Source organism: Tenrec ecaudatus, chromosome 12 (genome assembly GCF_050624435.1).
Source record: "Tenrec ecaudatus isolate mTenEca1 chromosome 12, mTenEca1.hap1, whole genome shotgun sequence".
In the NCBI taxonomy this organism is placed as follows: Eukaryota; Metazoa; Chordata; class Mammalia; order Afrosoricida; family Tenrecidae; genus Tenrec; species Tenrec ecaudatus.
In genome coordinates this window covers 31,322,559-31,349,580 of record NC_134541.1, presented here as the reverse complement: position 1 = coordinate 31,349,580, position 27,022 = coordinate 31,322,559, and the positions used below count along the sequence as shown (strand labels likewise).

At 43.2% G+C, this 27,022-nt stretch overlaps 1 protein-coding gene and 1 pseudogene across 1 annotated transcript in view; both read left to right on the top strand.

Moving 5' to 3' along the window:
- Nucleotides 1-1,618: 1,618 nt before the first annotated feature.
- Nucleotides 1,619-27,022, top strand: part of CSNK2A1 (casein kinase 2 alpha 1) — a 46,365-nt gene continuing 20,961 nt past the window's right edge. The window contains 3 exon segments of the mRNA XM_075563849.1: nucleotides 1,619-1,773; nucleotides 23,662-23,866; nucleotides 25,975-26,086. Coding sequence (XP_075419964.1) covers nucleotides 23,766-23,866; nucleotides 25,975-26,086 — 213 coding nt within the window. The 5' untranslated portion in view covers nucleotides 1,619-1,773; nucleotides 23,662-23,765.
- Nucleotides 25,431-25,586, top strand: LOC142423509 (U4 spliceosomal RNA; annotated as a pseudogene).

Genomic DNA, 27,022 nt, shown 5'->3' with positions numbered 1-27,022 from the left:
CAGGATGAGGTCCAGAAAGGGATACTGCCACCTCCTTGGGATTCTTACAGTATGTCTCCACTCCTCCTCCACAATACAGAGGAAGACATTGTCTTTTAGGGACCAGCAGCACCAGTCAGCTGACCATGTGTGAGGAGGGCCAGGGAGGAGGGTGTAAAGGCCCATCCCTGGGCCAGGAAGCTATTCTGAGACAACCTCTTCACCTTTGTTCCAAGCCTCACACCTCTGCCCCATCTGAGGTGAAACTAACACTTGAATGTCTCTTCTGAATACTTCGGATCTCCAGCTTTTAGCAGAGCCTGAAGCAAGCAGGCCGATCATCAGGCTCAGCCCTGCCCACTGGGGGCTCAGAGTCTGGTGAGAGAGAGTCTGGTGAGGGAGCAATCAGGTTGCTGAGTGATGGTGTGGGGATCTCTGAAGAAGAGATGAGTCTCCAAAGAAAGGGCCCTTGAATGAATTCACTAAGTACACAGTCGTGAGGCAGTCTGTGAGGGTGAGGAGAACATTCTGAGACACAGTGGGAATGGGCCAGAACAAATGCACGGAGGCCACACAGCCAAGTTCCAGGAAGAGTATGTAGCAGGCAGGAGCACCAGGAATTGAAGGGAAGTGGCAGAACAGATGCTCTGAAATCAGGGATGGGGTGGGTTGGGGCGGCGTGTTGGATTGAACAAGTGATGCAGGGTCTTGGATACCAAAGCTGAAGAGCTTGGGCAAAATGAGCCTTGGGAGATAACTGGGCAAGAACATGGCGTGATGAAAGTGGCTTCATTGTTAAACACTCAGTTACAAATCACAAAGTAGGAGGTTCAAACTCACGCATGGGTCTGTGAGGGAAAGACTTACTCATCTGGTCCTGTAGATACTGCTTGGGCTAGGAAAGCCCGATGGGTCCGTTTTACTTTGTTACATGGGGGTTACCATGCATTAAGAATCCACTCGAAAGCACAGGGGCAACGCGCCACGATCAGATATGCAACCTACCTCTAAGGCGGCTTTGGGGCATTGATTCTGTAGGGGAGAGGGGAAAATGGGTAGATGACAGGTCTTGATCCTGGCTGCAGACCTCCCGTAGATACTAGAGTGCGTATCATCACTTCCCGGGCTCCTGTGCCGAGCCTCTCCCAGGACCCAACTTTCCTTCTCTGCTTCTGAATTCGAAGTTTGGACAGGAAAAAAAGTGATGCTGGAGCCCTTAAGGAGACAAGGAGTACCAGCAGAAGAGACTTCAATTCCCAGAAGACTTAGCTCTCCAGCCCTGCAGATGGCGCATGCTTCTTTTCAAGAGAGGCGGGGCCGACTTCTAGGCAGGTGGGATCGCCAGCTCGGTCAAGTGCGGGAAACTTAGGGACCGCCATCTTCATTTGGGTCAAACCAAGTATCCACTTGGAGAGGGGGGCTCCGGTTCACTTTCTCGTCTGTTCAGAGGAGTATTGAAATAACATGTGAGCCACCATTTCAAGCCTCTTCATCCTGTTTTACGCCGGCAACTCCTTACATTTTGCAGCTCAATCGGGAGCTGCACCCCCACAGAGAAAATAGCACAGCCCAGCATGGCCGCAGTCAGCGAGCTTCCGCTGAGGGAGGAGGAGTCGGAAGTGGCCCCGCCCCACCTCCTAGAAGGGGAGGGGTTTCCGCTTCCGGCAGCGGCCGCAGCCTCGCTCTGGTCCCTGCGGCTGGCGGCCGAGCCGTGTGTCTCCTCCTCCGCCGCCGCCATATTGTCTGTGTGAAGAGACGGGAGAGCGGCCGCCGCCGCTGCCGCTGCCACCACCGGTACGTTGGGAGCCACCAAGGAGGGTCGTTGAAAGCCGGGGGTGGCCCCGAGTGGGACAGCGGGGATCGGCCGCTCCTCAAGCTTCCAGCAGACTCCCGAGCGGCCCTTCGCTTTCCCCTGCCCCCCCTCCCCACATACTCACCAGCCGAGGTCCCTGCAGCCCATCGGGAGGCCTGGGGCCACCCGCACCGAGGGCAGGGAGCGCGGCTGGGGGGACAGGGGCCAAGGCGAGGGTAGGAGCCAGCTCTTGGAGCCCAGCTTCTTGCCGGGAAGAGGGCTGGACTGGGGCGGGGACTAGGAGACAACTTGGGGGGAGGGAGTCGCCCTCGGGGGTGTGGGAGCATGTGGGGTGGGGCTGAGGGGGCTGCCGGGGAGGGTGCAGAAGGGAGTGGTGCCTGCTGGGTACTGTGGGGTAAGCCCTTATGCGGGGGAGGACCGCTAGAGCAGGGCCCCTCAAAGGTCCCTCGAGGAAGGGTTTGGACCGAGCACCTGGAGACTGGGGTGCAAGGTGAAGGGAACTCCGGGTGTGGTCGCTGGGGAGGCAGGAGAAGGTGGCCCCGAAGAGGATCGGCCGGGTGGAGTTGGGAGTTACAGGTTGGTTGGGAGCCTGGGTGGAAGGAGAGAGCCGTCTGTGGACGGAAGGGTTGGCTGAAAGTATATGTACGCCTACAGGTATAAGTTGATGACCTTTTGTACGAGTAGGACTTCTGAGTTGAGTGTGTTACTGTTTGTGTTTCGCCGTGTTGGAACATTTTCGAGGTGAGGCAGGTGATGGGTGGGGCTTTGTAGTTGGGGGGAAGCGACGTCGGGGTCAGAATTTGGCTTCTTGGTTCATGCTTCCATGGGGAGGGAAAGAGTTTGGGCCAGGAGGCGAACACCAAGTTATTTGGGAAGACTTGATCACTTTGCCACTGTTGGGTTGTGGGAACATGTGAGTCTGGATAGAGGAAATGGGGGGCTGGGGGGGGGGGAAGAGGGAGCTAAGAAGGGGGAGACTGAGTTGGACAGCTCTTTCCACCCAAGGGGTGGCCATGGAGGCCAGTGGTTAGAACTACCCCACTTGAATAATAGCCATGCCACTATTGCTTAACTGTGTGACCTACTCTCTGTGTGCCTCAGTTTTCCTCTCTGTAAAATGGGATGGTCATATTTTATGTAGCTCAGCCACTGGTGGTGAGAAGTAGATTGACTGTTCCTGGCCAGTAGTAAGCGCTCAAGAGATCTGACCTGCACCATGTGAAAGGGACTTGCTGGTATACATGCAGTTCTGAGTAAAACTGGTCATCAAGAATAGTCAGAACAGTCTCCTGGGAGCAGCTGCATTGTTTCGTTCCAAGTCAGTTGGCTTGCTGTACCTGGGGCTGAAGGCCCTGGACCAAGTACTAATGCGCCCTCCACTCACTTGGGGACATTTACTTGCAGTCTGCCTTACCTGGCAAGTTCGTCCTTCTCTGACTTTGAAATACTTGGCTTTCATCTGCTTTGGGGGGAGGAGGTATGACTTGGAGAAAGAATGAAACAATTGGAGACTGCTTAGATTGATTTATGAACTGATTAAAAAATTATATTGCCCTGGGGCAACTTTACCTTTAAAAAAAGTGTGCCTTCTTATGTTCTCTTAGACTGAATACAGGGATGAAGAGAAGGGGGTGGGGGAAGTATAGGGTAGTTTCTGACTAATGAGTGAATTGCCTTGCTGTTTGGGGGTGAAACTGTTGGCAGCTTCTTTTCCACGATGTATTTTTAGTTCTCCAGTTGCCTACCAACTCTCTTCCGGAATGAGTTTGTGCTTTTACTGTTGCCTTCAAACATACACCCATACCTCACATACACTGGAAGAAAGGGGACACTTTTGTCCTAACCAGAATTTAAAGCCTCTGTTAGGGCTTGGGGGCTTGTAGTAGACAGACTCAGGCGGGCTGATGGCAGCACTGGGTACATGCCCAGCTGTGAAGGTATGTGTGCGATTCAAACCCTGTCCCAAAGGATCTGATCCCTTAAAGGTTAAACTGTAGGCATTTTGATTGTCCTATTGGGTAACTATGAGTCAGAATCTACCGTGCACCTGATAGTGCACAGAATGACCCCAAATGTGCCCATTCCCTCGTCCTCTGGAATCTGGGTGTTACATTGCATGGCTAATCATTACGATTGAGGGCTTTAAGATGCATTCAGTCTAATTACAAACCTGTTGCTGTCACTTCAGTTCCCACTCATAGTGACTCTAGGACAAGGTAGAACTGCCCTGTTAGGTTTCTCCAAGGCTGTCAGGTTGGCAGAAGCAGACAGTCAGATCTTCCTCCCATGAACAGGTTGGTGGGTTCAAAGTACCTATCTTTTGGTTGGCAGCTAAGCATTTAACTGCCATGTCACCACTGCTCCTTGGTCTAACCCTGTGAGTGCTTAAAGTTTCTCTAGCTGGAGTCTCTGAGATTCAAAACGTGAGAGGGGGCTCTGCATGCCAAGTCTGCCGGAAATGGGAACCTTAGTCTCACAATTTCCAGTTTAATTCAACCAACGACCTGAATGTTTGCAAACATATTCTTCCAAAGTCTCAGCAAGGAACATAGCCCTCTGGTCACCTTGATTTTGGCCTTTTGAGATCCTAAGCAGAGGACCTAGCCAAGCTCACTTGACTTCTGACCTACAGAAACTTACATGATATATTTGTGTTGTGTTGTGAAGCCCCATGCATTTGTGCTAATTTGTTATGGTAGCAGAACACTAGCTTATTTTTTTTAATGGTGGCAGAGTGGGGTGCTGCTGGCTAAAAAAGCGGGAGTCATTTTGGATTCAGCAGTTTGAGGAACATGAAAGGAAAAGATCAGACAGCTCTGAGCAGAATGTTAGTAGAAATCTGGAGGCCAGTGGTTCTCGCTAGCGAGCTCAGAAGGAAGTGAGAAACATAAGAGCCCCCAGTTGCCCTGTCGCAACCTGTGCACCATCATATTAGAATTTGGATGCTAAAACTACTGTCCCTGAGAGCCTTGAAGGCAATGGAGTATATATTTTGGAAAGGGGAAGAGGGGGGATCCTTGTTACATAGTAGCTGAAAAGCTTAACAGGACTGTGTCTTACAGTTATGTAGAAAAAAAACCTTGTAAATGATGAGCTTGGATATTTAGTTATGGAGATTTCCAGGCTTAAAGTGTTAAAAATGAAGCCTGGTTTCTTGCTTCTTATTTTAAAATGTGAGAGGAAAGAGATAAATTGAGAGAAAAATGTAAATCAAAAGGACCAAGACTTGGGAAGTATTCAGCCCATCTGGATGATAAAAGATACGAAAATTAAGAGATTACCTCCAAAAATGACAAAATAACTTTTTACTAAAACTTCAGAGATCAAAAGATGAGAGTATTCAGTCACATTAAAATGTCTGAAGAGATTCAGGGTGTGACTCACAGATTCTAGAATCAAACTAGGGGCCTCTAGTGTAAGGAAACTTAAGGGTGTCCAGTCCCCAACTATCTCAACCAAAGCCAATGATTAGAGAAGGTATTTTGGGGTTTTTTTTAATTGTAGATGGAGCCTCTATCTCACTTACTGCCATCCAGTCGATGCCTGCCAACTCATAGTGACCCTGCGGGACAGGGTAGAACTCTCCCAGTGAGGTTCTGAGGCTGTAACTCTTTACAGGAGCAGAAAGCTTCGTGTTTTTCTGGTAGTTTTGAACTGCTGACCTTGTGGTTAGCAACCCAGTGAGCAACCACTGTACCACCAGAACTCCTTGGCCTCTGTCTCAAACTCACTGCCATCAAGTCAATTCCCACTCTTAGCAACCCTACAGGACAGAGTAGAACGGGCCCCATGGATTTCTGAGACTGGCTTTTTAATTTATTGTTTTATTTGTATATAATTCACATGTTATCCAATTTCGTATTTCCGAGTTGTATGGAGCCTATAACTATTTATGGGAGTAAAAGTCTCCCTCGGAACAGCTGGTGGTTTCCGACTGCGTGCCCTTGCGATTAGCAGCCCCGCACAGCCACTCCACCACCAGACACCTGTCCAGTGGAGAGAACTTCACAGAAAGTTTACAGGGTTCTTGAGAAATTCATTCTAACGTGGTTGGGAGGAAGAAATTGAAGAAGACTGTTATATTGTGCACATTCTACTGACAAGCGACCTCAGGAAACTGCAGGCTACCTTTTCACTTGGGAAGGATGGGACTGGGCTCCCAGAGGGTGGAGCCAAGCCAGAGTCCACTTACAGACTTTGACACACATGAGCGTTTGCCTCGCTGGATCTCAAAACAACTTTGGACTGGAGCCTGCCATTTGTTTTAACACCACACCCCAGTTTAAACTGGGGTGTCTCATTTATCCTAGGCCCTGCCATTATAATTGGGGGATGTGTAGCATTCTTGGGTATTTTCCCCCAGGAATTGGACTTAATTGATTTTAACCAGAGCCTCATCAATGCCTGATTTAGATTATGAGATATGAGGCTTTTGAAGTAATGAGATTTTTTTAATGGTATAATGACAACAAACTTGAGGACCTTGGAATGGGATGAAAGTTTTTGGCATTTGCAAGAACTGTGAATCCTTGGGAAGAGTTCCGGTTGGCCAAGTGGGTTGGGCTTTGGGGCTGCTAACCACAAGATCAGCACTTCAAAACCTAGGCACTCCTTAGGAGAAAGACGAGGCTTTCTACTCCCATGAAGCTTTCTACTCTCAGAAGCCCACAGGGGCAGTCCTGTGGGATCATTCTGTTGGAATCGGCTTAATGACAGTGAGTTTGGTAGTGAATCTTTGTGGGACAAAGGACTAGCTAATCTACCTAAAGATGCTCACAGTCTCATCACTTGAGTCTGGTTTTGTTACTAAAATGAGAAAAGGGGACTTTGTTGGTAAAATTAAGGTTAAGAACCTTAAGTTAGGTAGGATGATTATCCTGTATTTTCTGGAAGAGCCCAATCTCATTAAAATGGTCATTTGCCCTTGAGTTGATTCCTACTCAGGGCCACTTCAGGTGTGTGAAAGTCAAATTTGCTCCCTAGAGTTCAACAAGTCCAGTCTCCATTAGTATTAATTAAGCATTAGTATTAAGCATCATCCAGACACTAAATGTAATCCTGAAACTGAAAACTCCCTGTCATTTAATCATTGCTGACTCACAGCCACTCTGTAGGACATGGTAGAACTGCCCCCGTTGGTTTCCAAGACTGTAACTCTCTATGGAGTAGAAAGCCACATCTCTCCTCAAAGCAGTGGTTAGTTAGTGACTTTGCACTGCTGACCTTAGCAGTCCAGCTCACAACTGACTATGATTCCAGAACGCCTCCCTAATCCTCCAAAACCCAAACCATACTCAATGCCTACAAGTCTATGCCAACTCATAGCAACCTTTTAGGACCGGGCAGAAATGCCTCTGGGTTTCTGAGATTGTAACTCTTTGTGGGAGTAGAAGGCCCTGTCCTTTCTTTCCCAAGGAATGGCTGGCGATTTTGAACTGTTGACCTTTTGCTTGTAACTACAGGCCACCAACTAAACTTTTTATTTTTTGCCAAAATGGGAAGTCTGAGAGATTTTAAATTTGAGAGAGAGCCAAGCCACCATTGCTGGAGGGGGCCTATGGAAAGCATAAGATGGAATGTTGGTGGCTTGTCCCAGCCAGGAAACTCTCAGTCCCTCAACCGGAAGGAATGCAATTCTGCAAACAACCTCCACAGAAGCACTTTCTGACTCCAGTTTGTTTTTTGCAAGGAACATAAGCTCTGCAAAGACCTTGACTTGGGCTTTTTGAGACCACCAGCTGAGGAACAGCCAAGCCTACGGCTGCTCTATAGAAACTAGAGAGTTGTAATGACAGCAATAGAAAACAAATACAGGATTTGGTTTGGGAATTATTCCCAGAGAACAAAGGCAGCAAAGTACAATTTCGTAAAACGATTGGTCCTGGAAGACTTCGCAGATTAACATTGTTGAGTGGAATTTAGTCCTCCTTCTGGATATATAAATACCCTGTCAGTGTCTTTGGGTGCAACTTGAAGAATCTAGATAACAAATTTGGTAATACATAGATTCTAGAGCTCGAGGCTTTTGGGGTAGGATTTCTTTATAAAAATATTATCAGTTACTGTAATTCTTGGATAAATGATATCATATCCTTACTGATTTTTATTGACTGACTAAAGAAAAACCTTTAGGGGTTTCCTTAGGAACAAAGCTACCATTAAGTCAGTTGCATCACATAGTAAAATGGAAATGGATGGAATGCTGTTTATTTTGTTTTCATTGATGGCCTCTTCTACAACAGTCTTTTCTCTTCTACCCCACCCCCCCAACCCACCCCTAGACTTGTGGGCTCATTGTCATTTGAGTCAGATTTGGAAGTCTTTTGTTGTTATTCTATTGGCTGGATTCATAAAGTATTTCCTCAAAAATATTAAGTGAACTTCAGAAGATGGAAGAAATTAGACCATTTGTTTTTTTACCTGACTAGATAGACTTAACAGCAAATTAGGATCGAAGGATTTTGAGATGGTCTGCTTGACTTCTGGGTAAGAGTAAGGAACATTGGGCTACAGGTTCGAGCAACTCAACCAAAGCTCGAACAACTCAACCAAGGCTCTGATCCCTGGAACTGGCTGTCCACCAACCCCAGTCCAGACCGTGGGATCCTATGCCTTTTGACCCACACTTCACGATAAACCCCTCCCTTGCTCCTCTCAATGCTCTTACTTTAGACTGGTTGTTCCTGCACTTGTTAACTCCTAGCATCTTTGTAAAGATTCACATAATGCATCCAGTTCATTCAGATGTACTGTGACCCTGAAGAACAGAGAACTGCCTTTGTGGTTTTGAACTGAAGACCTTATGGTTAACAGCCCAATGTGTAACCCACTACCAGGGTCCATCAGTGCCTAACACAGTGCCCCTGAAACACCAATAGGTATAACATTTAGATAGCTGTAGGACAATTGCATGGAAACATTTGCATAAGTATCACATCCCAGTCTAACTTCTGCAAGTTTAGAAATTGAGAACTGGTAAGATGTGTTTATAAGCAGCCCTGGTGGTGTAGTGGGTTACACGTTTCACTACTAAACTACAGGGTCAGTGGTTCAAAACCACCAGTCACAGAAAGATAAGGCTTTCTGCTCCCATAGAGATTCACATGGGAAACCCACAGGGGAGGTTCTTCTCTGTAGGATTGTCATGAGTCAGAATTAACTCCATGAAGCTATAATCTTGGATTAGGTACTAGATAAGGATTTTAAGGTAAAAGTAATGCTTGTGTCACTCTTATTTAAAATAAGAAGCTCTCTGTTGATCTTTAGGTTATCCAAATTCATTGGATGACTTGAGCCAAGCTCTCTATTTTCTAATTTCACAAGAATATTAGTATGCTCACATACCTAAATTTCTTAAGAAGCCTAAAATGAATTCTTTTCAGAAGTAGTCACCATCATTTGGTTGTTTGTAAAGAGAAATCTAGGCCAGCGAGCTTTTCAAACCAACTATCCACTAAGATTATTTAGGAAAAATTAGTGTGCTATCTTTTTTTTTAATCCGCCCCTTTTGTGTGTGTGTGTGTGTGTGTACTGTCATTTTAACAAGGAATTTATTTGCATTGAGTTAAGACAGTTGATAGTTTGCTTCTGGGTGCATTTCAGCAGACCTACCTTGAGACAGAGCAAGGCGACCCCCTAATGGCATATTGGTTATGAATTGGTCATCAGTTCAAAGCCACCAGTTGCTCTCAGGGAGAAAGACAGGGTTTAAGATTTTTCCTGAAAAGCGTTATTATCTTGGAAACTCACGGGGCACTTCCTACCCAGTCCTGTAGCGTCGCTATGAGTTGACATCGACTCGGCAGTGATTGTGGCTTGGGTTTTTGGAACTGTTGGTTCGAGTCCCTGCGTGGTGCAAATGGTTCACTTCTCAGCTACGAACCAAAAGGCTGGTGATTCCGATCCACCCAGAGATGCCTCAGGAGCCCGGCGCTTGATTGCCTAAGACAGCAGCCATTGTGGGGCTCTTGGGTCCCAATTCTGTAAAATAAATGGAGTCGTCCTTGAGTCAGAAGTGCCTCCATTGGCCACTGGTTAATTGTTGTGTTTTGGTTTTAGCTGCCGACCAGAAATAGTGTTTTCCACATTGGGAAAATCAAGGATTCAGTCTTTCCAAAAGTTTAGGGTAAAAGAATTTACAGTTTCTCATAAGATACTTCTAATGGTACCATTTCACTGGTTGCAATAAATTCTGTCTTTCAGTTTTAGACATAAAGAACTTAGTAACAGTTGCTATGGTGGGCAAGTTTGTTGTTTGTTTTTTTTTTTTACATTAGTGGTGATAGTGTTTCCCTGCATAGGAAACACTGTATTATTTAAAAAAACACACAACCTCAAACCCATTTGAGTCGGTTCCAACTCATAGCCACCCTATTGGCTAATACTGTGCAGTCATACCTCAAGCAACTTTAGGTTGGCCACTTAAAGAAAAAAATTCTAGATAGGCTTTTCTTACAGGTTTTTATTAGCAGAAACCTTTTAATCTGCCTGAAAAGTGACCACTTGAAAGTTTTTCTGAGGTTATGACTAATGTCCTAATGAGCATGTTCCAATTTTCCTTGGTGATAGTAGGGTTTCCAAACTGTTCAAAATTTAACCATTTCATCAACTTTTTAAAATGAGTGGACAAATGCATCCAGCAGACTTTGAGTACCTTCTGCACTTAAAACAGATCCTGGGCCAAGGATCTCAGCCTGTCCCTGCCCTCACTCCCAGTTGAGTGGCACCCTGTGGAAAAGACATGGACACATCACAACACAACTCAGTGACCTTCCAAGGGATTGTCCTTTGAAAAGCCTATTGTTTTTGTTTTGGATGTGGTTTCTGAAATGGCTGCAGAGGTGGGACAACTTTTGCATTCTTAATGCAGTGTTTAAGCTGTATTTACTGGGTAGGGGAAAACAGCTGGATAATGGGAAAGAACTCAAACTTGAGTGAGGCCGACCAAGTTCCGGAAAAGTTTCTTAACCTCTGAACCTGGCTGGTCTCATCTCTACAGTTGGGTTAACAACTACCTTGGTCTTACAATTCACTGTTCTAGTGCTTCCAAAAGATTAGATGTACTGTAGAGTTCTTACCAGGATTAATAACTAAGGCCCCTAGAAGCTTGCCTTTTGTATAGTAAGTGCTCTATGTGAATTAACTTGTATTATCTCAGGGCTGTTGCAAGGATCAAAGGGGCTATTTATAAAGTGCTTGGCATGTAGGTGCTTGGCTAATATCAGTTCCTTTTCAGTCTCTGAAGACACTTGATTGCCAGTGCTCTTAACTCTTCAAACCTTATTTTTCCTGAGTTCCTTTTTCTGCTGCCAGTAGCTCTTTATTTTTATTTTATGAGTATTTCCTGTTTCTGATGTGGCCTGCTAGGTACAGCTGAGGTCCTGAATTGCTGTTACTGAGGGGTGCCCAGTTTTGATGGCCTCATTTGCTGTGTGACGTTCCTGACTGCCAGGCTTGGTGCTCCTGGGCTCTCTCCCTCCCACGCGGTGCAGTGGCCCCTCAGCTCAGTCTTCTAGGTATGCTCCCCAGTAGATTGGTGAGCCTGGAGCACAGCTCTTCTTTCCCAGTGGTTCTTTGATTGCAGGTTAGTTGTGTTGGGGATGGCCAAAGGAGAACTTCTTCCTATAAGCAGTTTCTTCTTTCCCTGCTCTCTAACATAATCTTGACTCCTTCTTTTCTGTATTCTTAATTTACAAATTCCCTAGGCAGAGCAAGAACCTGTGTGTATCAGTCCCTTCAAGTAGTTGCGGGTGTTTTGTGTATTCATGTCTATCCACAGAATGACTACAAATACTCAGTGGCCTGGGGGTTGTTCTTCCTTCTTTTAAAACCTGATTTTTACGCAATAGTGGCCAGGCCCCCTTATGAGAACAATGAAAATTAATTCCTGGCTGTTGAAACTCACCGTCACCCCCTTGCTTCCCATGCAGTTGTGGTGTTTCTGGTGGGCAGTGTGCAGGAGTCTAGAAAATAAGTGTTGAAGCCACAAATGGAGCCTGTCCAGACCTCGAGTCCAAACAGACTACCAATTCATTCGCCCGTTTACTAGTACTGTGACCATGGCAGGTCGTTGAACTTCTGAACCTATTTTGGTTTCTTTTCTTGATCATTTTTTGGGGGCCTCGTACAGCCCTTATCACAATCCATACATGCATCCATTGTGTCAAGCACATTTGTACATTTGTTGCCAGCATCATTCTCAAAACATTTCCTTTGCACATTTGTACATTTGTTGCCAGCATCATTCTCAAAACATTTCCTTTCTGCTTGAGCCCTTGGTTTCAGCTCATTTTTCCCTCTCCTTCCCTGTTCCCTCCCTCATGAACCCTTGATAATTTATAAATTTTTATTTTGTCATGTCTTACCCACTCCATTCACCCTGTTTATTTTTATGATGAGAGTGTGCAGCTCCTACCATGCCATGTTTAGAAAACAAAATTGTGTGGTTTTTCTTCCCATTTTTGTAGGTGCCTACCTAAAAGCAGAAGGGCACAGTAATATTAAGATTGTGAGCTCAAAGTTAAATAATCCTGTGGGGGGAAGTTTCATGAGTTAAATATTATTTTTAATATTTATATTCAGAATTCCAGGCCTTATCAAAACTAGGAAAACTTAGCACTGTTGTTTTTAAAGGGACCATTTCCTTACTGATCCATATGTATACTTGGAATCTTGGGATTTGAAGTCAGAGCAGGTTAGAAGAACGATTAGGAAGTTGGTAATCTTTTTGAGCTGTGTAGTTGTTTTTTTCCTGTTTTAAACACACATACAAACAAAAAATAAACCTACTACTTGTGAATCATTAGCCTGGCAGGTGAGAGAAAGTATTATTGGCCCTCATATTGCCATAAACTGAAACAATATTGAGCAGGGAGGGCTGGGACAACTTCATTTATATATCTTTTTAGCATTAACCTGTTTTGACTTACTCTCCCAAGATAAGGTTAGGAGATTTAGTTTATGTTTGTTCTTTTTTCATTTTCTACCTGTGACCTCAAAGTAGATCTTAGAATGAATGGTTCTCTATCTGTTGGTTAGCCATCATTGCATATCTTGACAAAGGGGAGTCGTGGAATGTTTTTCTTGACCTGCTACATGGATTTTGACTATTCGGCTGTCAATCTCTAGATTATTTCAACCAGCAGTTTTCAGCCAGTGTACTGTGATGGGGATTACAGACTAAGTCATCCCGATTCATAATGTAGCAAAATTGCAGTTAAAGAGTAGCAACAAAAATAATGTTATGGTTGGGGGGGTCAGCACAACAAGAGGAACTGTATGAAAGGGTCGCGGCATGAGGAAGGTTGAGAACCACTGTCCTAAGTCGTCCTCTTAAGCCTCTGGCCATAGCTTTTCATGCCGTGAGGAGTCTGGGTCATTTTGCCCCGCTTGCCATTCAGATGTGGGAGAAAGAAGGCTTTCGGGTCCCTAAAGAGTTATCGCCTCAGAGACCCTGTCAAGGTTGCAATGAGTCTACATCAATTCAATGGCAATGTATTTGATTTTTTTTTTAACTATGCGGATACTATTTTCTCCGAGTGATTTTAAATAATGTTGGCAGACAGTGGTTTAGATGTAAAGAAAGTTTAGTAATTAGATGGCATGTCAGTTTTAAAATTCAGGAGGCCAGAATCATGGAATGATCTTGGCTTTATTTAGCACTTGGGGAAAAGACCAGTTTTCGTTGCACAGAAGAATATGTAAAAATGTAAGTAAGAGTCTAAAAGAATCTTTAAGATTTGGATACTTGTGAAGAAATCCAAGTTCCTATTTTTAAGCAGGGAGGTGAGGCAGAAGTAAAGCGCACTTTTGTAACCCTTGTCTCTGCCTGGCTCTGAGTGCTACTGGAGCTTCTTTAAAGCGACACTTTGTTATCAAGCTAGAATCTCACGTTCTTGAAACCCAGGGTACATTGTCTTCCTTTCTTCCTTCAGGAAAGAATACAATGTATTTGGTTTAAGAAATTAATTCTTAAAGGGATTTATGTACATTACTAAATTAACAGCTCTGTTTATAGTCTTTCAATTGTACTACTTTCCCTGTTTATCTAGCTCAGAGTTCTTAATCCTGAGTAAGGCAACCCTCTGAGCATCTAGTAAAACCTCCTCTCTCTCTCTCTCTCTCTCTATATATATATATATATATATATATATACCCATGCTACATTGTATATGCTGGAGAGGTCAAGTCCTTGATCCATTTTAGAGACTTTCCCCTTTTCATTGTTATAACTGTAACATTTGCTTGGCTTATTTGTTGCAGTATCTACCCATCCCCCCCCCAGCCCCCCAACCAAAAAAAAAAACACCCCAAAACTAGTATTTCTGGGTTGTTTTCATGTGTCAACATCTATGGTAGACTCTTGTTAATAGATGCGTTATGTCCTGCTAGTGGAACTTGGTTTAGCCAGACAGGAATCTGTACACTGCGCAGTGTGAGTCCTTGTTGGGACACAGAGGAGGAGCCTGGATCATTAGAATTTTCCTGTAAGTTCATGGCAGTTTTTTGGCAAAAGGAAGACTGTAAGCTACTTCAAGGTGCTTTTAAAAAATATTCTGATTGAACTAGTCATGAAAACTAAATTAGGAACAGTTTGAAAATAAGAACAAAAATATCTTCGTCATTGCATGTAATGATGCTGAAAATTTTTTGCCCATATTTTTCCCCAGTTGTTACTTCTATGAAGGGGCTACCACCCAAAAACGGATTTCTTTTCAAAGTTTTGTATTTAAATTTTTTTTTACAAAACAACTTTTATCACCTTCATTTGTCAAATCTACTATTCCATTCTTGGAAACATTTTTCAAATTCATCTGTTTGGATACCTGACAGCACCTCCCTTGTTTTGTTTTTTTTCACCTCTTCTACGTCATCAAATCGCTGCCCTTTCCTGTCCCTTTGCATTCTTGGAAACAAAAAGAAGTCACATGGAGCGAAGTCAGGTGAGTAAGGTGTGTGGGGCAAGAGAAGCATGCTGGGTTTTTGAGTTTTTTTGTTATTATTATTTTTTTGTGTGTGCCTAAAACCTGAGATGGCTGTGTGATGCATTGTCTTGGTAGCAAAACCACTTCCCTGTCTGCCACAAACCAGGCCTTTTTTCGGTCGCAAACTATGATGCAGTCTTTTCAGGAGCTCTAAACAGAACGCTTGATTAACAGTCTGACTTGATGGAATGAACTCCAAATGCACTACAAGTCAACATTTTCGTTTGAGAAGCTGACAGATATGTAGCTCAAGGTTTGTCATCAATCAACATTTCTGAAACAAGAAAATCACTTACACTCGAGTTTTTCCCATAGTGCTGTCTTTGTAAGCTGTGTTCAACATCACAACAGTTTCTGCAGCATTTTTCCCTAGTAGGAAAGAAAATTTCACAGCCACACACTGTTCTCTTAAATCAGCCATAACAAAAAACAAGGTTCAAGTGAAACTGCTTTTAAGAAAAATTCACTGTGACAAGAGAAAACCTTCCCAGGTGGTAGCACTGGTTACGCTAACTCAGAGTGAGTTGCTCATCCTCCGGGTTGGGGGTTGGAATGATGCCTACTATGAAAGCCAAAAGCTCTTTCTGTTTGTTTGGTTTTTTTTTTAAGTGGGGGATAGATACCCCACGCATAGTGCAGGAATTATTCATGCCTGTAGAAATTGGACAAGGAGATAAATGAATGGAGCAAGCTGTGTTTGTCTTATGCGCCTGGTGGCACGGTATTGTGCTGCTAGTGGCAAGGTTGGCGATTCAAACCCATGGGGACCTCAGGAGAAAGATGAGGCTCTCTGCTCCCATAGAAATGTAGTCTGCGAAACAGGAAGCAATTCTACTCTGTCCTTTAGGGTCTCTTAGACAGACTGACTGGATGGCAGTGAGTTGTGTCCATGTTTACATGGGGCATCTCCACTGGCTAGTTTTTAGAGCCTAATGCTGGACAGCCATGGATTTGCTGATCATCTGATTTGGGGGGCGGGGGGTGGTGGTGGTAATGCTATAGGCAGATACAGGAGCCCTGGTGGCATCATGGTTATTTGTTAGGCTGCTAAGTGCAAGTTCAGCGGTTTGAAACTATCAGCCACTCTGGAGAATCAGAAACCAAACCAAACTCCCAACCATCGAGTTAATGCTGCCTCATAATGACCCCCTATGCACTTCTGAGTTTATAACTGGCTACGGGAATACAAAGCCCAATTTTGCTCCCCCAGAGCTGCTGGTGGTCTCAAACTGCCAATCATGCAGGTCACAGCCCTTGACATAACCAGTACACCACCAGCGCTCCTTTCACTGGAGAGACAGAACTTTATACTCCTATAAAGAGTTAAAATTTTGGAAACTCACAATGGCTGTTCTACCCTGCCCTGTAGGGTTAATGTGAGTCAGCATCAACCAGAGATGGCAGTGCTGCCACCAGATAGATAGACTTTCCTGTCTCCCTTCCCTTTCTTCCTTTTGAGAAACTGAAGATTGCTTTTTCTTTTAATAATGACAATTATCATTGCTTTTGAAAATATTTAAACAAAGATGGAATAATATGGTCCTGTCACCTCGTATCAACTTAACAGGCAATTTGTTTTTTAAAATACTGTGAAAAAATGTATACTGAAATGTTCGTAGCAATAATATTTGTAGTACCCAAAAAGTGGAAATAAAATTTAAGTGTCCCCTCAGGTGATTAATAGATAAACAAAATGTGGCATATCCATACAATGGAATGTTACTCAGGAATAAAAAGGGATGCGGTCTAGATACATGTTCTACAACATGGATGAACTTAGGCTAAATAAAAGGAGCCAAACCAAAAACCAAGCCCACTGCCATCAAGTCAAACCCTACTCAAGGCAACCCTACAGGCCAGGGTAGAGCTGCCCTTATGAGTTTCCAAGACTTAACTCAAGGGGAGTGGAAAGCCTCACCTGTCTTCATATGAAATGTCCAAATTAGACAAATCCATAGAGAAAGTCAATTAGTGGATCCCCAGAAATGCTAGCCGATATTCGGAATAACTGTGAAGAGATAGAGAGTTTCTTTGGGGAGGATAGACATGTTCTAGAATTAGGTGGTGGTGGTTGCTCAGCATTATACACTTCAAAATGGTGAGTTTTGTGTTTGTGGATATGATCTCAATTTTTTAATTGAAAAAACTACTGTGTGAACCAAATAGAGCAAATATGTAGCCTACGAGTTTACAATGTTTTCTTTAGGAGAGAGCGAATAGGTTTTATAGCTAAATGGCTATTTTCAAATCACCACCTCTCTGTGATAGAGGTTAGTTAGTTTTGCCTCCTGTAAATGGGAAAGACAGTACGTAGGCCCTGGGCTTTTTAGGTTCCAATTTGACATTCATATATCTTTGGCAATTGAAAGCCAGGCTCTATTTACTGCCCTCAGTTCCATTGTCCACTGGTGGAAGATCTAGGGAGCCCCCTGTATTAGTTATTACTTATTGATCACCTGCAGAGAATATGGCTCTCTCCTATGTAACCTGTTTACTCCTTGACAGTACAAGATAGAAGGGGCTGGGCCATTAAAACTTATTCTCCTATTTCTTCAGTGTAATCAGATAGGTAAATGACATATCCAAAGCCCCATAAAGATGGGAATCTCAGCAGAGTCCCTTAGTGGAAGGGCAGAACTGAAACTTGATGGTCCAAAGTTCCTGTTTGGTTGGTTTTTTTCTTCTCACAGCCTTATGATGCCTTCTAAATCCAAGGTTTATGATATCTTCCATTTAGAGCACGGAACTTTTTCTGTAGCTCATTACAAGATCTGCTCAGCATTGTGCTTATCACATGGCTGCTTATCCCAGCCTTTGATTTCATGGAGCTCATCTAGCTCCAAAGAAACATCTCACGTATACTGACTGATTTATATCTCTTTGGGAAGCCCTAGTATGAAACCACTTTACATGGTGTTGGTAATGGGCAGGAGCCCGCCCTAGTGGCACAGTGGTTCAAGAGCTCGCCTGTTAAACAGAAGGTCAGCAGTTTGAACCCATTAGCCACTCTGGGGGAGAAAGATTTAACAGCTGTTTCTTTAACGATTTCTAGCCTTGGAAACCCTATGAAGCTGCTGTTGTAATTTGCACGATAGGGTCACTGAATCAGAATCGACTTGCCCATAGTGGGTTTCATTGGTAATGAGTGTGATGACATTTACAAGTAAAACTGAAGGACTTCTTTAAAACTATCCACAGATAATATACATAGAGCCAAATATCATATAGCCATACTGCTTTTCTTGTTTTTCTATCAGGAGAGAACCATATGTTCACATCTTTTTTTTTTTTCCACATCTTGATTTAAGCCAAAATATTATTGTGTTAGTCTGGGTAGACTAGAGAAACAAATTCATAGAGACACTTATGTGTAAGATAGAGCTTTATATACAAGAGAAATTGAATATTGAGAAAATATCCCAGCCCAGTCCAGATCAAGTCCATAAGTCCAATATTAGCCATAGGTCCAATACCAATGTATAAAGTCCCCTTCAGGCTCATGGAGCACATGCAATGACGTTGAATGCAGGAACATCACAGGCCAGTGGGTGCAAAGTCTTGTGGATCCATTTTCGGTAGCAGCTCAGCGCTGGCAGGGTTCTCCACATGGCTTCTCCAGTTCCCAGGGCACACGATCTATCAGCACTGTATTCCCCCTCTTCTTTTTTATGGCTTAAAAGCTTTATAGTTTTACTTTTAGATTATAATTTATCATGGGCTATGTTTTGTAAAAAAAAAAAGGGGAAGTTTAGGTTGACATTTCTGGTTTTGCATATAAATACCCAAGTATACTAATAAGAGTTATGTTCCAAGGGTTATTTTTTTCTTCTTTAACGTTCTTTTGTATTCTTTTAATCATCCCCCCTTTGTTCTAGTTTGTCAAGACATGACCTCTCAGTTCTTTTGGTAGATAACATTGAGATATAACTTGTAGCCATAACTTTTTAAAATCTAATAATACATTTCTCTTCTTCAGATAATGAAAGAATATTATGTGTTGTTATTGTCCTTTGTCTTAACTTTATTTATTTTTTTAGTACTTATGGTACTGTTTTTCTATTACATAGTCAATATTTGTTTGGAATTTTTTGTAAAGATTTTCTTTCGTCTCAATTTTTTTCAATTAAAAATCTTACAAGTGGGATTGTTTTTATTTTGCATAAATTTTGTTTTATACGAGATGGAAAATAATTTCTTTTTTTACTTCATAAGACCTCATTATTTTATTATTAATTAATTAATTAGGGGTGCATTTAACTCTTATCACAGTCCATACATACATCGGTTGTGTTAAGCACATTTGTACATTCATTGCCCTCATCATTCTCAAAACATTTGCTCTCCACTGAAGCCCCTGGCATCAGGTCCTCATTTTTCCCCCTCCCTCATCACTCCCCACTCCCTCATGAACCCTTGATAATTTATAAATTATTATTTTGTCATGTTTTGCCCTGTCCAATATCTCCCTTCACTCACTTTCTGTTGTCTGTCCCCCAGGGAGGTCACATGTAGATCCATGTAATTGGTTCCCCCTTTCCAACCCACCCTCCCTCTACCCTCCCAGTATCGCCACTCAGAACGCCCTGGATTCCGTGTTTCCAGTTCCTATCTGTACCAGTGTACATCCTCTAGTCTAGCCACACTTGCAAGGTAGAATTTGGATCATGATAGGGGTGGGAAGAAGCATTTAGGAACTAGAGGAAAGATGTATGTTTCATCGTTGCTACATCACACCCTGCCTGTTTTGTATCCTCACCGAGACCCTTCTGTAAGGCGGTGTCCAGTGGCCTACAAATAGGCTTTGGGTCTCTACTCTTTACTCCCCTCCCCCCCTTATTCACTATGGTATGATTTTTGTTCTGATGATACCCGATCCCTTCAACACCTTGTGATTGCACAGGCTGTTGTGCTTCTTCAATGGGGGCTTTGTTGCTTCTCAGCTAGATGGCCTTGTTTACCTTCTGAGCTTGTTTACCTTCAAGTCTTTAAAACCCCAGTTGTTATCTCTTTTGATAGCCCGTCACCATCAGCTTTCTTCACCCGCTTATTCACCCGCTTTGTCTTATTCACCCGCTTATTCACCCACTTTGTCTTCAGCGGTTATGTGGGGAAGATGAGCATCATAGAATACCAGTTTAATAGAACAAAGTATTCTTGCATTGAGGGAGTACTTGAGTGGAGGCCCAAAGTCCATCTGCTACCTTAATACTAAACCTATAAATATATGCACATAAATCTATTTCCCCATCCTAATATATAAATACATTTACATATGTACATGTCTTTATTTAGACCTCTAAATGCCCTTTGCCTCCTAGCTCTTTCCTCTATTTCCTTTGACTTTCTTCCTGTCCCACTTTCATGCTCAGTCCCCACCAGGGTTTCAGCAATTCCTCTTGGTTACATTACCCTTGATCATGCCCTACCAGGCCTCTCACACCCGCCCCTCACCACCAATTTGGGTCACTTGTTCGCTTGGCCCTGGATTTGATAACACCACAACCTTTCCCCCCACCTCCCCTTCTCCCATGTCCCCCTGGAACTGTCAGTCCCGCTGTTTTCTCCTCTCTATTGTTCATCCAGCCTATCTTATTTAGACAGACCTGCAGAGATAATAACATGCACACAAACAAGACAGCAAAACCAAGCAACAATGTACAGCAAAACAACAAACCAATGACAAAAAAACAAAACACAACACAACAAGAAAGAAAAGCTTGTAGTTAGTTCAAGGATTGTCTGTTGACCTTTAGGAATGTTTTCCAGTCCAGTCTGTTGGAGCGCCATGCCCTGGCCCCAAAGTCCACCTTCTGTATTCACTGGGGACCTCGCCACTCCATTCCCTTGCTGTTCTGTTGTTTTACCTCAGTGTGGTGGGTTCAGATCAGGTGCAGTTCACACAGTTTCTCCGGTATTGTCCCCTGTAGGGCTATGGGTCAGTGAGGGCCGCCATGTCTCATAGTGGGGCGGGCCATGTGGTCCTCTCTGTGGACTGGCTGCTCTAATCAGTATCATTGTCCTCAAGGCCTGGTGGGCCAGGATGTGCTCCACTCTCCTCCTCCCCCTTCATCTGCTCCTGTGTGCTCCGATCAGATATGCCCCTCTCCTGGAGCTGCAGATTCAATGCCGTCCTTTGAAATGAATTCTTCTGGGGGGGAAATAATAAGTTCTATGGGAAAGACTGGACTTGACAAGTCTTGAAGACTAGCCAGCTTGACTTTGAATGCCAACTGCATCTGTGGATATTCTTGATCAAGCTACTAAACTTGCTTAGTAAGGTTGTTTTCTTATCTGTAGATTAAGGAAAATAATGTCTACCTCATAATATAGTAGGGAGGATCAGATATTTGAAACTGAGAAAGATTTTCTATCCATAGACTTGTGGTATCTAACTGCCTGTTCAGTACCAACTTTGGATATCTCAGAATCAGTTTAACCTCAAGTTGATTTCCCCCCGTCCTTTCTCCTGGAATGGCACTGCAGGCAATCAGTCTGTCTAGCCTGAAATCTGAGTCACCTCTACTCCTCACTCCATTATCCAGTCTGCCCAGTTATTGAAATTACACCATCTCTACCTCCCCTCTCAAATTAGCCCGTTTAGCTTCATTGTCACCACCCTAGGTCGAGCTGTCATCATCTCTCACATTGGCTCCTATAACAGCCTTCTGATTCCCTAAATACAGTTTCTCCACCCCATGCCCTAGTAGAGTACACATGGCAAAAATCACCTAGGGGTCACTTTTCTACTGAAAACTCTTCATGGTGGGCTTTGCGTCAAGGGATTATTTGGTTGATGGTGGCCTTGCTCAAGGTTACATTCCCAAGGCCTAGCACGATACTTTTTCATAGTGGGTGCTCAGCAAATGATGGGATGATTATAATAGGAATTTATGGAAGACCCAAACCAATATTGAGAAATGTAGTCTGTCCCTGTATTTTTTTCCTATTAATGCTTCAAGGGGGGGAGGCTTCAAAAAGTTTGTGGAAATTTCCCGTTATGTTTCAGTTTCACTTTCCTTCAGCTTTTTATGAAGCCTTCTCAAATCGCACTGGAGAATTGAGTGAAATGCTAGTTTCCGAGTAATGGTCATCTCTGATGGCTAGTTCTTTGTTTTCATCCTATTACCTCCCATTCCTCTCACGTCATTTTACTTAGTTACTGAGCCGCAGTTCAAAAACTCATTCGTTATCTTCATATAATTAATGAAGGCCAATCGTGAAATCTCACGCTAGTGCTTCTCTTGGTATAAGCAGGTTATTTGATATGGATTACATTACAGTGAAGTACCTCTTTGGGGTACTACAGAGCAGCTAGTTGGACAACCAGATCGACAAATTCCTAAATTGGGCCTTAGCTGAAGAGGCCCACGCTGCAAAGGCCCTTCGTGTCAGTCCTGGAGGACAGCTGGACTTGCATTAGTTTGACCCTGAAGAGTGAAGAAGACAGTGGACACACACACGCACACACGCGCTTAAGGTTTTTTCCATGGGCCTTGGCAGGTTTTCAGAGAGAAATTGAAATCCCATTTTGTAATACTATAGAGAGCGATCAGTTTATGGTACTATGATGAAATGAGAAAACAAAGATAAAAGTTTTAGTTTAAAGATAAGTTTCTATTTCTTTAGCTTTTATTTGTTTGGTATTTCTTGGTCCTTTCTAGAAAATCTTATCATTGGATCTTCCTTTAATCTGCAAATGCAGTTAGACAGGTTTCATACATTACTGGCAGAAGTCCAACTTAGATGCTGCAACCAACTAGGGATTTGAACCTAGGATTCCACTACTTTTTCATCACCCTGTTATTGTACCTAGTCCCAGTTGGTAAATTTGTCCTGCTTTTATAAGCTTGATAGAGGAAGGACTTTGAGATCCACAAGAAATGTATACCCTCATAAAGGGAAGCGTAAAGATGCCAGGAAAGGAATTTAGATTTCAAAGAAAAGGCTGAGGATTGAAAAGGTTAACATCTTTATTATTGTTCAGTGTTAAGTTGGTTCAAATTCCTATGTGCAACAGAACAAAAAACTGGAAGTTGGCACCGTCCTCACACTTGCTGCTGAAGTCTCATCATGTGCATCGTGCTTGCTTCTAAGCCGCATCCTGGCTTACAGCTTGCAAGACTGTCTTAATTCTTCTGACAGTCCATGGTAGATTCAGTACTCCTTGCCAGTGCCAGCATTCAAAGGCATCAGCAATTCTCGTTCTCTGTCCAGCTTTCACCTGTATATGCGGCTGTTGACAATACAGTTTTTGTTCGACCTACATCCCATATTAAGTAAGTCCAGAGGAAACCGATATCTGAAGTTCAATGAACGTAGGATTGCTGAAGCGTTTTGGGTCCCTCGGAGCTTTGAAGTGTTACTTGGATGACTTCAAATGATGGTCAAGACTCTGTTGGTTATTGCAACAATTCCCCAAATCATCTAGATAAATATAAGATGTTTAATTTTGATGACTGAGAACAAGACTTCCTTCTTGGTTTTGTTAGGTATTGGCGATAGAGCCACAGTGTGTGCTCTCCGCTTGGCCCCGTTGTCGACTCTGCTCGCGCCCTACGTGAGCTGCGGGCACTCCTGAGAGGGTAGCGCTGTTCTTGCCAGTGTGCACATCATCATAATGCTGATGCGGCTCTTCTGGGCTGCCCCATCGAACTCTCCCGTCCTTCCACGGAGAAGGAGCACGCTGCTTCACGTAGTATAATTAGTGTCAAGGATTCCACCCTGCCCCATGTTACACGAGGCTGACACACTTGAGATGTATTCTTTGTTAAAACAGCCAAGAGAATCAGAGATATATTTGAAGATAAATTTTCTTCGTAGTAATATTTTTTTAATATATACATTTTTAAAATAATTCATTTACCTTTGTTTATTTTGTCTCTGCAGTTGAAGAAACCCAGTCTGAAATAAGGTCTTACCCAGTTGCCTCTGAACTTTGACTGCCGGATCTCCAAGCATCGAGTTCAGCTTTGTTCGCCAACCTGTCTGACATGTCGGGACCCGTGCCAAGCAGAGCCAGAGTTTACACAGATGTTAACACACACAGACCCCGGGAGTACTGGGATTACGAGTCACATGTGGTGGAGTGGGGGTAAGTGTTCCTGCGGACTTCACTGCTCACCAGAATTGCTGACTCTTAGGATTTGTTGCATAATTTATGTCAGGAAACCTACCTGACTCTGCAGCTGTAAAACGCAAGATGAAAGTCCAATTCTCTGGAGCTGCAAGTTTAGCTATTCAGTCAACAAGCAAAGCATTGCTTTGACAAACGCGCAGATTGGAGAGGCTTTCCACTTAGAAATCCCTTCAGTATTTTTTACCCCTTTCTCCGATTTGCTTGTCCTTTGTAAACCCTACTGGTAACAGCTACCCATCAGCTTGCCTTTCAAGCTAAGGATGTTGCACACAGATGAGAACTGATAGTTGAGGCACATTAAAATATTCTTGAGGTCAGAGAATACTGTCCCGTGCTGATAGTGAGAAGCAAAATTAAATCCTTAAGCACATGCCCTTTTTACATGATACGGTGTGTGTGTGTGTGTGTGTGTGTGTGTGTGTGTGTAGTGGAATTCAGCCTGAATTCCAGTTTGAACACTTAGTTCAATTCGTCTGCCTGAATGGGTTGTTTGCCCTCTTGATTCGGTCTGCAGTCTCCTTTGAATGCTTGCGTGTCCTGACCCAGAGTATTTCATTGATCTTTTGCAATAAAAGCATGCATGTTGACACTCAATTGCAAAAGAGCAATTTACAGTTGCAAGCGACAGCTCCTATACACACATAGGGTGTTTTTTTAATCCTGATTTAAGCCATGATTCTTAGGGTGAGTACATGACTCTGCACAAGAAGACATTGTTTTAATGTTTCATCGGCGGTTCTTACAGTTCTTTTTTTTTTTTTTTTGGTTCTTACAGTTCTTATAATCCATACATCCATTGAGTCAAGCACCTTTGTACATATGTTGCCATCATTTTCAAAACGTTTTCTTTCTACTTCAGCCCTTGGTATCAGCTCATTTTCACCCCCTCCCACATCTCCCCTCTCTCACCCTCCCTCACAAGCCCTTGATAATTTATAAATGATTTTTTTTTTCATGTCTTCCACCAATTGCTGTGTCCTTTCACTCACTTTTCTATTGTCTGTCCCCCTGGGAGGGCGTTATATGTAGATCATTGTGATCGGTTCCCCCTTACCTTCTTGGTATTGCTACTCTCATTATTGGTACTGAGGGGGTTGTCTGTCCTGGATTCCCTGTGTTGCGAGCTCTTATCTGTCCCCATGTACATACTCTGGTCTAGCCGGATTTGTAAGGTAGAATTGGGGTCATGATAAGGGAAGGCAGGGGAGGAAGCATTTAGGAACTTGAGGAATGTTGTATGTTTCCTTGGGGAAGACATTGTACGTTAGATGCCATCAAGTACTAATACTAATGGAGCCAAAAACAAACAATAAAAGAACCAATGGAATAAATACCCCAAAAATGTTACCAGTGTTGTGGATTTCATAATTTTCAAGTATTCTCTTTGCAATCTAGGGTAATGCCTATGTTTCTATAGCAGAAATCTCCACTGTCTTCGAATTGAGGGCTTTGTGATTGAAAGCTCCTTTTCACTGAGTTGATCTGACTTGTGCAACCCTGTGCATAAGGCAAAGTAGACAGCTTTGCTCAGTGGCAGTATTGTAGCCTGTGAGGTTTACCCAAGGCACGATTATTGCTAATTGAAAACTTTTCCCCAAAAATTCAGAGTAGAATTGTTCCCTGGGGAGGACATGGAATGAAAAGTTACCGAAATTATTCTACAAACCTTTGAGTCCCTTCGTATGTTTGTGAAGCTGCCTTATCTGCAATCAGGCTGTTAAAAACACCAAGAAATGATCACTCGAGCCAGAGAACTGGGGGAAGCGGCATTGCCACTCTCCGAGGGAAAGCTGTCTGTCCGTCCTTGGCAGCCCACATATACGTGCACACCCTAATGGAATCTAGCTGTGCACACAGAGGAGACTCTGAGTCAGAGAGTCAGAGAGACACATTTTTTACCCTAGCATTTATGAAAACACATATTTGGTTGTACTAATTTAAACATAAAAGCCAATATGATTGAACTAGTTGAGGAATTATTTGGAATACCCTTTATTCTAACTGAATTGGTGGTTCAGTAACTTGAACTTTTTAACCTTGTGACTTTGACCTTTTTTAAACAGAAATCAAGATGACTACCAGCTGGTTCGAAAATTAGGCCGGGGTAAATACAGTGAGGTGTTTGAAGCCATCAACATCACAAATAATGAAAAAGTCGTTGTTAAAATCCTCAAGGTATGTGCAAAAAAATAAATTATTGTTTTAGTATTGCTTGTAGTACATATTTATAGAATTAAGAGTTCTTAGAATATTTTAAGTATCTTCATTCAACAGAAACAGGCAAGAATAGTGATTTAACTCAATTCCTATAACTAGATTGTGGGAGAAGGCAAATAAATGTTAGATCTCTTAAGTTTTGTTTAAGTCTGGTTTTCTTTCTTTGTTGTTACATTGCAGGCTTTTTCTTTTCTCAATAAAAAATTGTTGCTCCAACTTTGTGAAAGTGGAAACTCAAACTAAGACAGGTGACATACGCATAGCACAAGCTTAGATGGCGTAAGTGGTGAGGACTTCCGACTGGAGTGTCTCAGTGAAAGGACTTTGGTGGCTGCAGTTCGTAACCACCAGCCATTCTCCATGGCGAAAAGACGAGGCTGTATATGTATATTCCCTTAAAAGTTTCCAGCCTCAGAAACCTGCCTATGCAGGGTTTTGATGAATATAAAGTGGTTCAGTGGCCATGGACTTCGAGTATATGTGATATTCTCATGTTATCTCGAAGCCACAAAAATTGCTAAGCCTGCTATGTATTACATGGTGGTGGTGATGTTATGTGTTGTGGAATCGGTTGTGATTCATGGCAACACTTAAGAACAACAGAACGAAATACATCCCTGCTCCTTTCCATCCTCAGCAGTTGTTAGGTTTGAGGCCCTTGTTGGAGCTACTGTATCAGTCCATGTTGTCCAGGTTCTGCCTCTTTTCCAATGCCCTTCTACTTTACCAAGCACGAGCGCCTTTCCCAGCAATTGGGCTCTCACCTGATGTGTCCAAAGTACTGGAGACAAAGTGTTGCCATCCTTGCTTCTCAGGAGCATTCTGGTCACACTTCTTTCAATACAGATTTCTTTTGGCGGTTTCTAGCATTTTGAATATTCTTTGCCAGCACCG